Genomic DNA, 13332 nt, shown 5'->3' with positions numbered 1-13332 from the left:
TCTTGGAAAAGACCTTCGGTTGAAGTCTCCAATCCCCCAGATCCCTCAGGTATCTGGAGTTCCAGTCCGCGGCGTAATTGTCTAGGCCTGGTATGTGCTCCGCGGTCACCGACACATTGTTTTGTAAGCAGTAATGCCAGAAGTCTCGAGCTAAAACCGCCAGGATGCGTGATTTGGTACCTCCCAGATGGTTTATGTACCTGACCGCCGAGATATTGTCCAACTTGAGGAGGATTGAGCAAGAGACGCTCCTGGGAGTGAGGCTGCGTATGGCAAATGAGGCTGCCAGTAGTTCCAGTGAGTTTATGTGGAGGAAGGATTCGTCTAATGACCATCTGCCTCCTGTGGAGATGGAGCCGCAGCGCGCGCCCCAGCCATGTAAGCTCGCATCCGACTCTATTATTATATCCGGAGTGGAACCGAAGATCGCTCGTCCGTTCCATGCTTCCATGTGGGTCAACCACCAGTCCAATTCCTCCTTGGATTCCTCGTCTAGAGTGATGTTGGACTCGTACGACTGCCCGTTCCGTAGGCAAGAAGCTTTCAGGCGCTGTAACGCCCGATAGTGGAGTGGTCCCGGGAAGATCGCCTGTATGGAGGCCGCTAGTAATCCGATTACTCGGGCTAGTTGTCTCAGGGAGATATTTGGACGGTGTCTTATCTTCCTGATCTCCTTCTTGATGCTGGACATCTTGTCCGCAGGGAGACATAGAATTTGTTGTACCGAATCGACTCGGAATCCCAGGAATTCCATCTGCTGAGATGGTTGTAGTACCGATTTCTCCCAATTCACTAGGAAGCCTAGGTTCTGTAGGAGGTGCAGAGTCCACGACAGATGTGATAGTAGAAGGGATCTCGTTTCTGACAGTATGAGGATATCGTCTAGGTAGATGATGAGACGAATTCCGTGTAATCTGAGGAATGTAACCACTGGTTTCAATACTTTCGTAAAGCACCAGGGGGCGGAGGATAGACCAAAGGGAAGGCAGCGGAAGCGCCACTTCCTTGTGTCCCATTGGAACTGTAATAGGTTCCTGTGTGTAGGAGTTATCGGGATCGTAAGATACGCATCTTGCAGATCGAGTTTCACCATCCAGTCTCCTGGGAGAAGGAGGTCTCGGAGGCAGTGTATGCCCTCCATTTTGAAATGATGGTATCGGATAAAGGCATTGAGGGGTCTTAGGTTGATAACCGGGCGGACACCCCCGCCTTTCTTTGGTACCAAAAACAGGTTGCTTACAAAACCTGGGGTATCTAGAGGGATTTCCTCTATGGCATTTTTGTTGTGAAGGACCTCTATCTCTGCGGAGATGAGGTCGCGGTGTGACTGTGGCATGTGTGGTACCCTTGGAGGGGAGTCCTGAAAGGGAAGACCCGTCAGTTCTAGGTGGTAACCCTCTACAGTCTGTAACACCCAGCTGTCGGATGTGATAGTGGCCCAAGTCTGAGTGAACAAAGCCAACCTGCCCCCCACATTTATATGGGAAAAATGGGGAAAAATCGTACTCACCATAAGGGCGTTTTCCTGGGGTTGTACCTCTGCCGCCGCGGGCATTCCAAGCCCTTCCTCGAGAGGGGAAGAATGGTGTATAGGAACGCTCCTGGTTCTGCCTCTGTGTGTTGAAGGAGCCTCTGCCCGGTCTGGAGAAACCTCGGGGGTTGCGGCCGGGTAGACGGCTCCTACCTCTCCCGGCCCCACCGAAAACCTTTTGGTGGAAGACCCTCTTTATAGATGACTGGGCTTTGTCAAGGGCTGTGAAGGTTTTTACATAGGAGCCCAGATCCTTGACGAAGGAGTCGCCAAATAGCAGACCCTTAGCTGCGGCCCCTGGTTCAGAGGAGGCCATGCTAGCCAGTTTAGGCTCAATTTTCAGCAGGATAGCCTTCCTGCGCTCCGTGGACATGGCGGTATTGGCGTTGCCGATCATGCAGACCAGGCGTTGGAGCCAGCCAAATGCCACCTCAAAGTCTAATGATGCCTCACCCGACTGAGCTGCCTCCAGCATCTCATAAAGTTTCGTAACGGGACCCAGGGTGTCGAGGAACTTGTCCTGACAGTTACGGAGGGAATAGTCTAGTCCCCTTTTAGGTTTCCACCCTGTCTTGGCCAGAAACTGGGCTATCTGGGGGTCCACTTCTGGGGTTTTTGCCACAGCATCAGGAATTATGGGTCGGGGGCATTCTGCTCTCAATTTATTACGGCCCTCTTGAGAGAGGGACTTACGCACCCTGAGGGCCAGATATTGGGCGATATGTTCGGAGGGTTCCCACTCAGCAGAGCGTGGGTGTCTCAGGTTGTCCGGGTCGAAAAGCGGAACCTCTTTAGGGTCGTGTTCAGTATCTGCCCCGGTCGTCCCTGAATGTGCCAAGGCACGTGTTGGCGTTAAAGGGAATTGTTTTCCCTGGAGGCTTTCACCCTCTGAGAGCTCGTCCTCGTACGGGTCTGAGTACGGGACGTCAGACCCCTCATCCCCCTCCTCGTCTGAGTCAGACATAATATCTTGGGCTCTTGCCCGTTTCCAGTCTCTGGTAGCCGTAGCTCTCCCAGAAGCTCTACTGCGCGGTTGTTGCGCGCCATCTTGGACAGCCTGAGGCATGTCAATCAGAGCAGGTTCAACCTGCGTGGGGGGGGGGTCCTGTGAGTGTTTGCGTTTGCCCAATGATTTGCGCCCCGGTAGTGTCCCTACAGGGGGGGCCTGGGCCAAGGCCGGGGCAGATTGAGGCTGTACTTGCCTGAGTCTGATATGGTAGAGGACATAGCGCCCATGGCCGATGATATGGCCTTTGAGATAGAGTTGGACATGGTGGTGTCCAGGAGGCATTGAAATTCCTCTGAGCCCATCAGTCCAGGGTCAACCTGGGGGTCAGGATTAGTATTGGCCATAGGTGGGCTAAGTTTGCCAGGGAACTTATCACCAGATTGCATGGTGGATAATGAGTGCAAGTAAGGAAAATAATAAACGAAATATGAGTGACAGGCAGTATCAGGATTGATTAACCCAGATACAGGATGGGAAGGATAGTGAGATGGAGGGTAATATCAAGGTAGAGAGGGTAGGAAAAGACTATACCCGTCTGAGGATGAGAGAGCAACGAAAACCAGCGTGTGAGAGGAACAAAATCCGTGAAACACGCTACAGAAAATGGCCGCCGCCTTAATCGGCGACGGAAACCGAAAAAATGGCCGCCGCGAGCAAACTGCGCATGCGCGCCACTCGCGAGCGGCGGGAAATGAAACCGCCGCGCGGATAAAGTAGATCCGGCCGGCGGCAACGGAAATAGTGCCGGGAAGCGCCGCGGGGGTGTTAGACGAGCCCCGCCGGCGAAACCCGGTAGTGTGTGACCGGGGGGAGAGCCCCACCCGGAGGGGGGGCGAGGGGAAAGAAAAAACGGCAGCGCCCAGAGGGCGAACTGCGGGCAGCCCGGTCACACAGTGAAAGGTAACAGCACAATAAAATATCTTAGTAAATAATAATAAATGAAATAATAAATGAAATAAACAAGTAAAATTATGTAAAGGTGGGATAAAGGGATAACGGGAAGAGAATATCCCAACAGTATATTAAATCAATACAAGATGTCACAAGCTAAAAACCCACCAGAGCACACCATAAATAAAAATAGAGTGTACTTATCTGAGGGAGCAGCGAAGAAAGAGGGAGAAACAGGAAGTGCTACACCTTATATACTAAGGGGGTGGATACCCATGATAGCACTGTCAATATGTTTATGTTATTTGTTCTTTTTTATCTCTTTTGCATATATCTCTCTTCGCTGCTGAGGGAGAATTAAAGAAAGAGAAGCATAATAGGAGCCTCCGTGTCTTTAATAAAATCTTGAATTTGCGTGATATGTTTGTTCAATCGTAATTAACCTCTTTCATATTAAATGCATCCACACTTATTATATATCATTGTGTTCAGGAGAAACAGGGCTTTAATGTCACATCAAATATTTTTATTTTAAACATAATTTAATATGAATACAATATAAAAATGAGAAATTAAGAAATGTTATTTTTTTTTGTTCTGCATGGCATTTTAACTGTGAATGTCATAATACTGTTAGCTGTTACTGCAGTAAAGTACACATATTTGTATTCAGCAATGTCTCACGAGTAAAACAGTTCCCCCATATACAGGTTTTATGGTGTTTTGGAAACTTACATGGTCAAATATAGCACGTTACATTTTTCGGTTTATACACGTTGAAATTTGCCAGATTGGTTATGTTGCCTTTAAGACCATATGGTAGCCCAGGAATGAGAATTACCCACATGATGGCATACCATTTACAAAAGTAGACAATCCAAGGTATTACAAATGGGGTATGTCCAGTCTTTTTTAGTAGCCACTTAGTCACAAAATCAGGCCAAAATTAGTGTTCATATTTGTTATGTGTGAAGAATGCAAAAAACTAACTTAAACATTAAATTTGGCCAGTGTTTGTAACTAAGTTGCTACTAAAAAAGACTGGACATACCCCATTTGCAATACATTGGGTTGTCTACTTTTGCAAAAGGTATGCATTTTGAGGGTAATTTTCATTCCTGGGCTACAATATGGTCTCAAAGGCAACATAATTAATCAGGCAAATTTTTATGTGAAAAACGGAAATGCAAGTCTTATATTTGACTCTGTAACTTTTGAAAACACCCTAAAACCAGTACATGGGGGGTATTGTTCTACTCGGGAGACTTCACTTAATACAAATATTCGTGTTTCAAAACAGTAAAACGTATCACATCAATTATATCGTCAGTGAAAGTGCCGTTTGTGTGTGAAAAATGAAAAAAACTGCACTTTCACAGACAATATCATCGTTGTGATATCGCTGCATAGAATAAAATATTTACAAAGGAACATATATAACACCGGAACTTTTGAATGCTGTTTACTGTGTACATCCTCACTTGTATCTAGTTTGTGGACAAGAGGGCAGCAAATAGCAATCAGGACCAGAATAAAATGGGGGTTATTTGATCTGAAGCTCCAGTTCAACACATGGCAACATGCCCACACTGCCTTGTTGGTTTTTGTGATTGCTGCTGCACTCAGGGCCGGATTAAATGCCTATTGGTCCTGGTGCAGACAAATATGATTGGTCTAATTACAGAATCTTATCGACAGAAAACACTAAAACAGTCATGCCTCCCAAGCATCATGTATCTGTTGGAGGTAGTGCTGAAAGGAAACTCACAGGATATAGCTATCAGAAAATACATACCCTATGCTAAAATCTCTGACTTTCATTTTTCAAGTAAATCCATATCCTGTAAAAGCGGTGTCCAGTGAAGCAGAATTTCGGTGGGCGGGGTAAGACGTGAATCACGTTACCAAACCCACCTAAAGGGGCCAGTCTGGCGTGAATGCACATCAAGTTGCCTGCCAATCACGCATGATGACCAATCTGAGCTTGGTATAAATGCATTTATAGTTCTACACTTTCTAAACACTGTCCCCTAGCACTCGCTGGTCCACTCCTCTCAGGGCCGGCCTTAGGCATTTGGGCGCCCTGTGCAAAAAATCTTCACAGCGCCCCCCTTCCCGTCCCCCCTCCCCCACTCCTTACCCCTTCCCACACACCCTGTCACACACACACGCGCAGACAGTCTCACACACACACACACACAGGCAAACAGACACACACAGGCAGACAGCCACACACACACACACAGTCAGACACACACACTCACTAACAGACAAACACACTCACAGACACACACTCACAGACACAGACACACACTAACAGACACAGACACACTAACATACACAGACACACTAACATACACAGACACACACTAACAGACACAGACACACACTAACAGACACAGACACACACTAACATACACACACTAACAGACACACACTAGCATACACACACACACTAACAGACACACACACACTAACAGACACACTAACATACACACTAACAGACACACACTAACATACATACACACACACTAACATACACACACACACACTAACACACTTACAGACACACTAACATACACACACACACACACCCACATTAACACATTTTTTAACATTTATTTAGACCCCCCCAGCCTCCTTACCTTTGGGAATGCTGGGGGGGGTCTCTTCCTCCCTGGTGGTCCAGTGGCTGCTGGGCTGGGCGGGCGGCGCTGGCGGGCGGCTGGCGAGGGAGCACTTCCTCTGAGCTGTATGCTCAGCTCCCTCGCGCGCTGCAGAGTGAGGCTGGGAGCCGGAATATGACGTCATATTCCGGCTCCGCCTCCCAGCCTCACTCTGCGGCGCGCGAGGGAGCTGAGCATACAGCTCAGAGGAAGTGCTCCCTCGCCAGCCGCCCGCCAGCGCCGCCCGACCGCCCAGCAGCCAGGCATGTCTGTTAGCCGCAAGGCTAACAAGACATTTGCCTTGGGCATTTGGGGGCGGCTTTTTTTGCCGCCCCCTGGAAAATGCCGCCCAAGGCAAATGTCTTGTTAGCATTGCGGCTAACAGACATGCCGTGTGAGCTATGCGGCCGCAGGGCGCCCCCTGCACCATGGCGCCCTGTGCGGCCGCACAGCTCGCACACCCCTAAGGCCGGCCCTGACTCCTCTCCTAATCTTCTCACTAGCCAGCGGAAGCTCCTGTTATACAGCCTGGGACAGAGAAAAAGTATATGAAGTGAGTGTAGAAGAAAGGGAACATGCCACAGTGTTAGAGAGACTGAAGCAGCAAAAGCATTTGCATAGTGCGCAAAGTCAGCTTTATCTTAACTAATTTCATTGTCAGCCAGTCCACACCAGTTTTGTTCCCCTACATCCCTCTTAAGTTTCCATACTTAAGCAAGAGCATGTGAAGTGTAGTAAAAAAATTTTTTTTTCTGTAAATCAATGGGCCTGGAGCTGCAGCTCCATCAGCCCCTATGTTAATTGTGGCTGCACTAATATGTTGTGTCGTAGTATGTGGCCAGACAGGCACAGTATCCTCCCAGGTCTGGTCAGGTGCAAATACTGTTCATAACACCCGAAGCTCCAGAGGTTGCTTAAGCACTGTGGATACTATACCATTCTGTGTCTGATTTGTGCCCTGATTAAACAACTAAAAGGACTTGAACGTTTCTATTCTCATTGCACATGGGAGGGGCCTATCTCTACCCCTGTGCATTCCACATGGGCCCTCTGCACCCTGTAATCTGTAGGATGGATTCCTTGTTGCCAATGCATTCTAGCTTGGCAGTGATCTTTTCTACCCCTTATTATTCTCACAGTGGAATTTTCTGTGTTTCAGCCTGCTAATGAATATATATTTTTCTATGCTTGAAATTTTCAGTTTACAAATGTATATTGGTGATGGTATTTTTACATGTTGCTGCTTATGAAGCATAGTCATGTATGGTAATGGACTGATAATAAAATATCTTTTTTCACAACAGGTGGATAATGCCAAGATGTACACAGCAGTTGGCGGTGCTGCTGTTCTGGCTGTTGGTGCTCTAGCCCTGCTTACAACTCAAAACAAGCGACACAAACAGTGATGGATCCAGAGCATCGAATAACACCTCTATGCCAGATATCAATTTAATTCAACCAATTTCATCAAGTTTATTCATTAAATCATTGAATTCCATATGGTGCCGAGTTGTCTGTGTGACTTTTTATCTCACAAATCGTTTTCAGTTCCCAAGAGCAATTCTTACTTAAAAGTTACTTTCCTGCAGTTCAGTGTTTTATTTAGGACCTTTCCACATGATGGAATTTTGCACATTTACATAGAAGCATAGAATGTTCATTCAGTTTAACCAATTTCACCAAGTTTATTCATTCAATCATTAAATTCCACACAGTGCTGAGTTGTCTGTATGTCTTTTTATCTTACAAATTTCAGTTTCCAAGAGCAATTCTAAGATACTTGCCTACAGTTCAGTGTTTATTGAGGACCTTTCCAGATGATGGATTTTCGCACATTTACATTACCTAGGGATGCCAGAACCACCATGTTTTTCTGGAAACACATAATTTCTCTATGTTGACTGATCGCACATCAAAATGCAGCCCTTTAGTTTGTATAATTCTTTATTTTTGAAAGTGCATAAGTAATTACAAGTTTCAATACTGGCAGAGAATGTTACAGTAGTCGACAATTGGTGACACTTTGGTGTCAGCTTCAAGATACGTTGCACTTTTTTGTTTTTTGTAAGAAATTCAAAAGTAAGCATGGATAGGCATAACAGAATAAAATAACAATCAGGTTATACATGCTTGTCTAATAACATGTTTGCAGGAGATCATATTGCTATAGTTAGTCATGTATTGCAAGCGATCTGCACAATTTTAAATGCTTAGGTATTCGTGGGTTAACTTTAGGGTGACAGTAAGCATAAGAGGTAAACCAGTAATCGCAGGGTAAACCAACATGTCTGCATATTAGTCAGGTGCTTTGCGTTTTGATAGTGCATGCACATTTTTATGTTTTATAACGAAGATGTCACAGGTGAAAAGATAAGTATGTCAAGATATAAACAGGCATATAATATGGTTCTCTTCTAACTTGTGTGCAGGCTAGTAGGCCTATATGTGTGATGGTTGTCAGGCTGGGGCACGGTGTATATGTGCTGTATGTCAACATATAGTGGAGTTTAACCGTGGTATGCATAGTCACACAGGTTTTTCTCTATAATTATGCAGGGTTCAACAGTTATCAGTAATTGTCTAGCTAAACAAAACATCCCACTTAACTTATACGATAATGTACTGTAATATGGTAACACGTTTGGTATGATTCAGGTTTTATATATAAGGTACCAACAAAGTAGCATGTTTGGCTTGAAGATATAACTTGAGAGTAATGCTAGACAGTGTGGGTATTTGGTAATTGCATGTTAGGGGCAACAGGTTAGTCGGTTCAATAGGGCGCAAGGTTGCTGTAAGAAATAATATGCAGTAGTGTTAGACATATCCATAAACGTTTGGTGTGATGCCAATCATAAGTAAAAATGCAGGGAACTATGCATCGAACACATGCTAGGGGCTTTGGCGACATACATTAAAAAGGTGGTGTCAGTGGTAATGTCCTCAAGCGAGACAGCAGGTAGAGATATCACCAAATATGTCTGCTCGATTTTACATCCCGGGTTAACCTATACCTTCCGGGCAGGCTGTACAGTCCAGTACCATGGTGATCTGCTTGCGTGGGGCCTTGGCGTCGCGGATCTTGGATGTTGCAGGGACTACGCCTTTGCCTCCCGGTCCTGTGCGAGTGCCCTGGGCGGTGGGGATGTATGCTTTGTAGTGACAGTTTTTTTGCTCCCCGTGCCTTTTGGCGAGTATGAGACTCTGTGTGTCCCTTTAATGTGGAGGTATGGCCCTTCAGATTCCTGTATGCGGCTGTGTATCGCTGCACTTGGGTAGAGCGTTGATAGGATTTCTTGTGGTGCTAGGTGCAGGCCATGTGTAGGCCCCTCGAGTGCGCTGCTTTAGCTTGTGGAGCGGCTGGCTAATTTTGGCGGCTTTCCGAGCTTGGAGGTGTTGCTGTCTCCTGCGCCCTTTGCCAGTACCTTTCAGCTTGGGTGATGTTTGCTTATGGTTGGGGCTGCGTGGCGGCCCTTTGGTGATTTTCACCCTTGCCTCCTGGGGCTGGGCTTGCTTCATCCTGTCAGCTAGCTTCATCCAGAAGGCCGCAAAGGTATGTTCTAGCCGTGCCATTATGTCGGGTGTTTCTTCCTTCCTTTACACGTGGCGTCCGCCATTTTGCTCTGCTCTAGAGTTGTAGGCCTGCTGTGCTGGTTCATCGCTTGTTTCCTGGGTAGCCGAGCTTTCTCCCAGGGTTGGACCGGGATAACCCCCACTGGTCCGGGGGGGGGGGGGGAGCTTCATGCCTCCTGGGCCGCTAGCGAGAGAACGGGGAAAGCGGCCCCGTCTCTCCCCAGGTCTGACGCCTGCAGGCCGCGGTCACGCATCTCAGGATTCCGTGCTCCGATTTTCTTCCGAGTGGTATCGGGAGGTTCGGTGGGGCACACTGACCTCAGGCAGGGCAGTCTCGTGGGTGTGAGTACCCGTATTGTCGTTTTTGCGCGATTAATCAGGTTTTAATGCAGGAGCTCTGTGACCATGCGTCTAGTCAGGAAGCTGGTCAGGCTCCGCCCCCTAGTTTGTATAATTGATATGCATTTCCTGAATCACTATCTGCTGCATTTGATTTCTACATGATACAGCAATCTCCATTTGATGCCCACCGGTTTGTATAAATTATAGGTGTCCTGTAAAACATGGTGGGTATGGCATCCCTACCATTACTTGGAAAAAAACATATATATATATATATAATGCACTAGTTTCTCTGGTGACTATGGTGTCCATTTAATCATTTAAAAAAAAATGTTTTCTTAACACTTGAACTTCTTTTTCTGTCAGTGCTAACCGTGAGAGAGACAACCCTTTTTAACATTGGCTGCCATCTCTTTCAGGCAGTAATTGTGAAATGCAGTCACTCTCACTGCTGGATGATCTGTGATTGTTATTGCCAATTTCACTTCTACCATTTAAAAACACGCAATTACTAAAATCATTTGTCAGTTTTTAGAAGGTGCTGGGAAAGCTGGCAGGCGGGTGCATTCTGGGATCTCACTGATCCCAACATGCACCAGCTGCCTGCACTTGATAGGAGACAAAGGATGCCCAACATAGTCTTTTCCCCAGGTGAATGAATTGCTTTACGTATGGTCCTGGGGTCTCGCCTTCCCTACCTGGCAGCACCGTAGTTGAAGTGTTTAGTGACATGTCCAACCTCCCCTGGATTTCTTAAATTGGGGACTGTCCTAGTGAAGTTTGAATGCCTGGTGAGAGTAGCAGCCAGGGAAGGTGTGGCTAGGGTATAAACAAAGCGATTTAAAGAACACTATAGTGTTAGGAATAAAAAAAACCTGTGTTCTGAACACTATAGCTTCCTTCTACCCGTTACCCTTCCCAGCGGTAAAAGTGATAAAAAAAATGGGGTTTTGCAAAACGTGGGATGTCCTCATGCTGCAGGAATCGCAGTCATAATCCAGCAATATAAAGATTGTAGTTTCTTGGAAACTCCACTGTCTTACATTGCAGGGTTAAGGGGACACTGACAGTGCACCCAGACCACTTCATGAAGATTAAATACTCTGGCTGCTCATAGTTTCCCTTTAATGCATAAATAACAGAGATTTGAGCAATGAGATTGCAGGGGCTTGTTCTATACACAAAAACAACTGCATTAACTTATTGCTTTGGTGCTCGGGTGTCCCTTTAAAGAATGGTGCACTTATGGCAACACTAGTTAAAGGACCACTATAGTGCCAGGAAAAAAAACTTGTTTTCCTGGCACTATAGTGCCCTGAGAGTGCCCCCACCCTCATGGTCCCACTCCCATGGCGCTGAAGGGGGAGGAAGAGGTTTATCCCGTACCTTTTTTCCAGCACCGAGCTCCCTCGGCGCTGGAGACTCTCCTCCCTCTTCTGATGTCATCGGCTGAATGTGCATGCGCGGCAAGAGCCGCACGCGCATTCAGCCAGTCTAATAGGAACGCATTTTCAATGCTTTCCTATGGACGGTGGCGTCTTCTCACTGAAAATCACAGTGAGAAACGCCTCTAGCGGCTGTCAATGAGTCAGCCACTAGAGGCTGGATTAACCCATAGGTAAACATAGCAGTTTCTCTGAAACTGCTATGTTTACAGCAGAAAGGGTTAATCCTAGATGGACCTGGCACCCAGACCACTTCATTAAGCTGAAGTTGATGTAGAATTATTAAAAATCTTTATTGAACTTGTATTGAATTATTGTACTAACTCCATTTTAACCTCACACTGTGACAAACCCTCCATTTTGTCCTCATAACCTGGCTTCTCCATTTTAAAACTACCGTATATACTCGAGTATAAGCCGAGTTTTTCAGCCCATTTTTTGGGCTGAAAAACCCCAACTCGGCTTATACTCGAGTCAAGGTCTGTATTATGGCAATTTGCATTGCCATAATACAGACTGGGGGAGAGGGGGGCTGGCAGAGCTGTACTTACCCGTCCTGCAGCTCCTGTCAGCTCTCTCCTCCTCCGCGCCGTCCGTTCAGCACCTCGGTCAGCTCCCAGTGTAAGTCTCGCGAGAGCCGCGGCTCTCGCGAGACTTACACTGGAAGCTGACAGAGGGAGCTGCACGGACGGCGCGGAGGAGGAGAGAGCTGACAGGAGCTGCAGGACAGGTAAGTTACAGCTCTGCCAGCCCCCCTCTCCCCCCACTGGACCACCAGGGAAGGAGAGCCCCCCTCCCTGCCCTATATCAAGCAGGGAGGGGGGACGAAAAAAAATATATACAAATAAAATAAGAAATAATAATAATAAAAAAAAGGAGTATAAGGACCACTATGGGAGGGGGGGGGGGGGTATAAGGACCACTATGGGAGGGAGGGGGTATAAGGACCACTATGGGAGGGAGGGGGGGGTATAAGGACCACTATGGGAGGGAGGGGGGGGTATAAGGACCACTATGGGAGGGAGGGGGGTATAAGGACCGCTATGGGAGGGAGGGGGGGGGTATAAGGACCACTATGGGAGGGAGGGGGGCATAAGGACCACTATGGGAGGGAGGGGGGGATAAGGACCACTATGGGAGGGAGGGGGGTATAAGGACCACTATGGGAGGGAGGGGGGGGATAAGGACCACTATGGGAGGGAGGGGGGGGATAAGGACCACTATGGGAGGGAGGGGGGGGATAAGGACCACTATGGGAGGGAGGGGGGGGGATAAGGACCACTATGGGAGGGAGGGGGGTATAAGGACCACTATGGGAGGGAGGGGGGGATAAGGACCACTATGGGAGGGAGGGGGGGGATAAGGACCACTATTGGAGGGAGGGGGGTATAAGGACCACTATGGGAGGGAGGGGGGTATAAGGACCGCTATGGGAGGGAGGGGGGGTATAAGGACCGCTATGGGAGGGAGGGGGGGCATAAGGACCACTATGGGAGGGAGGGGGGATAAGGACCACTATGGGAGGGAGGGGGGTATAAGGACCACTATGGGAGGGAGGGGGGATAAGGACCATTATGGGAGGGAGGGGGGGATAAGGACCACTATGGGAGGGAGGGGGGGATAAGGACCACTATGGGAGGGAGGGGGGTATAAGGACCACTATGGGAGGGAGGGGGGGGGTATAAGGACCACTATGGGAGGGAGGGGGGGATAAGGACCACTATTGGAGGGAGGGGGGTATAAGGGCCACTATGGGAGGGAGGGGGGGTATAAGGACCACTATGGGAGGGGGTGGGATAAGGACCACTATGGGAGGGAGGGGGGGTATAAGGACCACTATGGGTGGGAGGGGGGGGTATATGGACCACTATGGGG

The 13332-nt window shown here is 47.8% G+C and overlaps 1 protein-coding gene across 1 annotated transcript in view; it reads left to right on the top strand.

Moving 5' to 3' along the window:
• Positions 1 to 7595, top strand: part of LOC134579527 (phospholipase A and acyltransferase 3-like) — an 86167-nt gene extending 78572 nt beyond the window's left edge. Inside the window, exon 4 of the mRNA XM_063438844.1 lies at positions 7402 to 7595. Coding sequence (XP_063294914.1) covers positions 7402 to 7503 — 102 coding nt within the window. The 3' untranslated portion in view covers positions 7504 to 7595. The remainder of the gene's footprint in view (positions 1 to 7401) is intronic.
• The last annotated feature ends 5737 nt before the right edge of the window (positions 7596 to 13332 follow it).

This window comes from Pelobates fuscus, chromosome 12, assembly GCF_036172605.1.
Source record: "Pelobates fuscus isolate aPelFus1 chromosome 12, aPelFus1.pri, whole genome shotgun sequence".
Taxonomy (NCBI): domain Eukaryota; kingdom Metazoa; phylum Chordata; class Amphibia; order Anura; family Pelobatidae; genus Pelobates; species Pelobates fuscus.
Note: the sequence above shows the minus strand (reverse complement) of the source record. Positions and strands in the feature narration are given on the sequence as shown.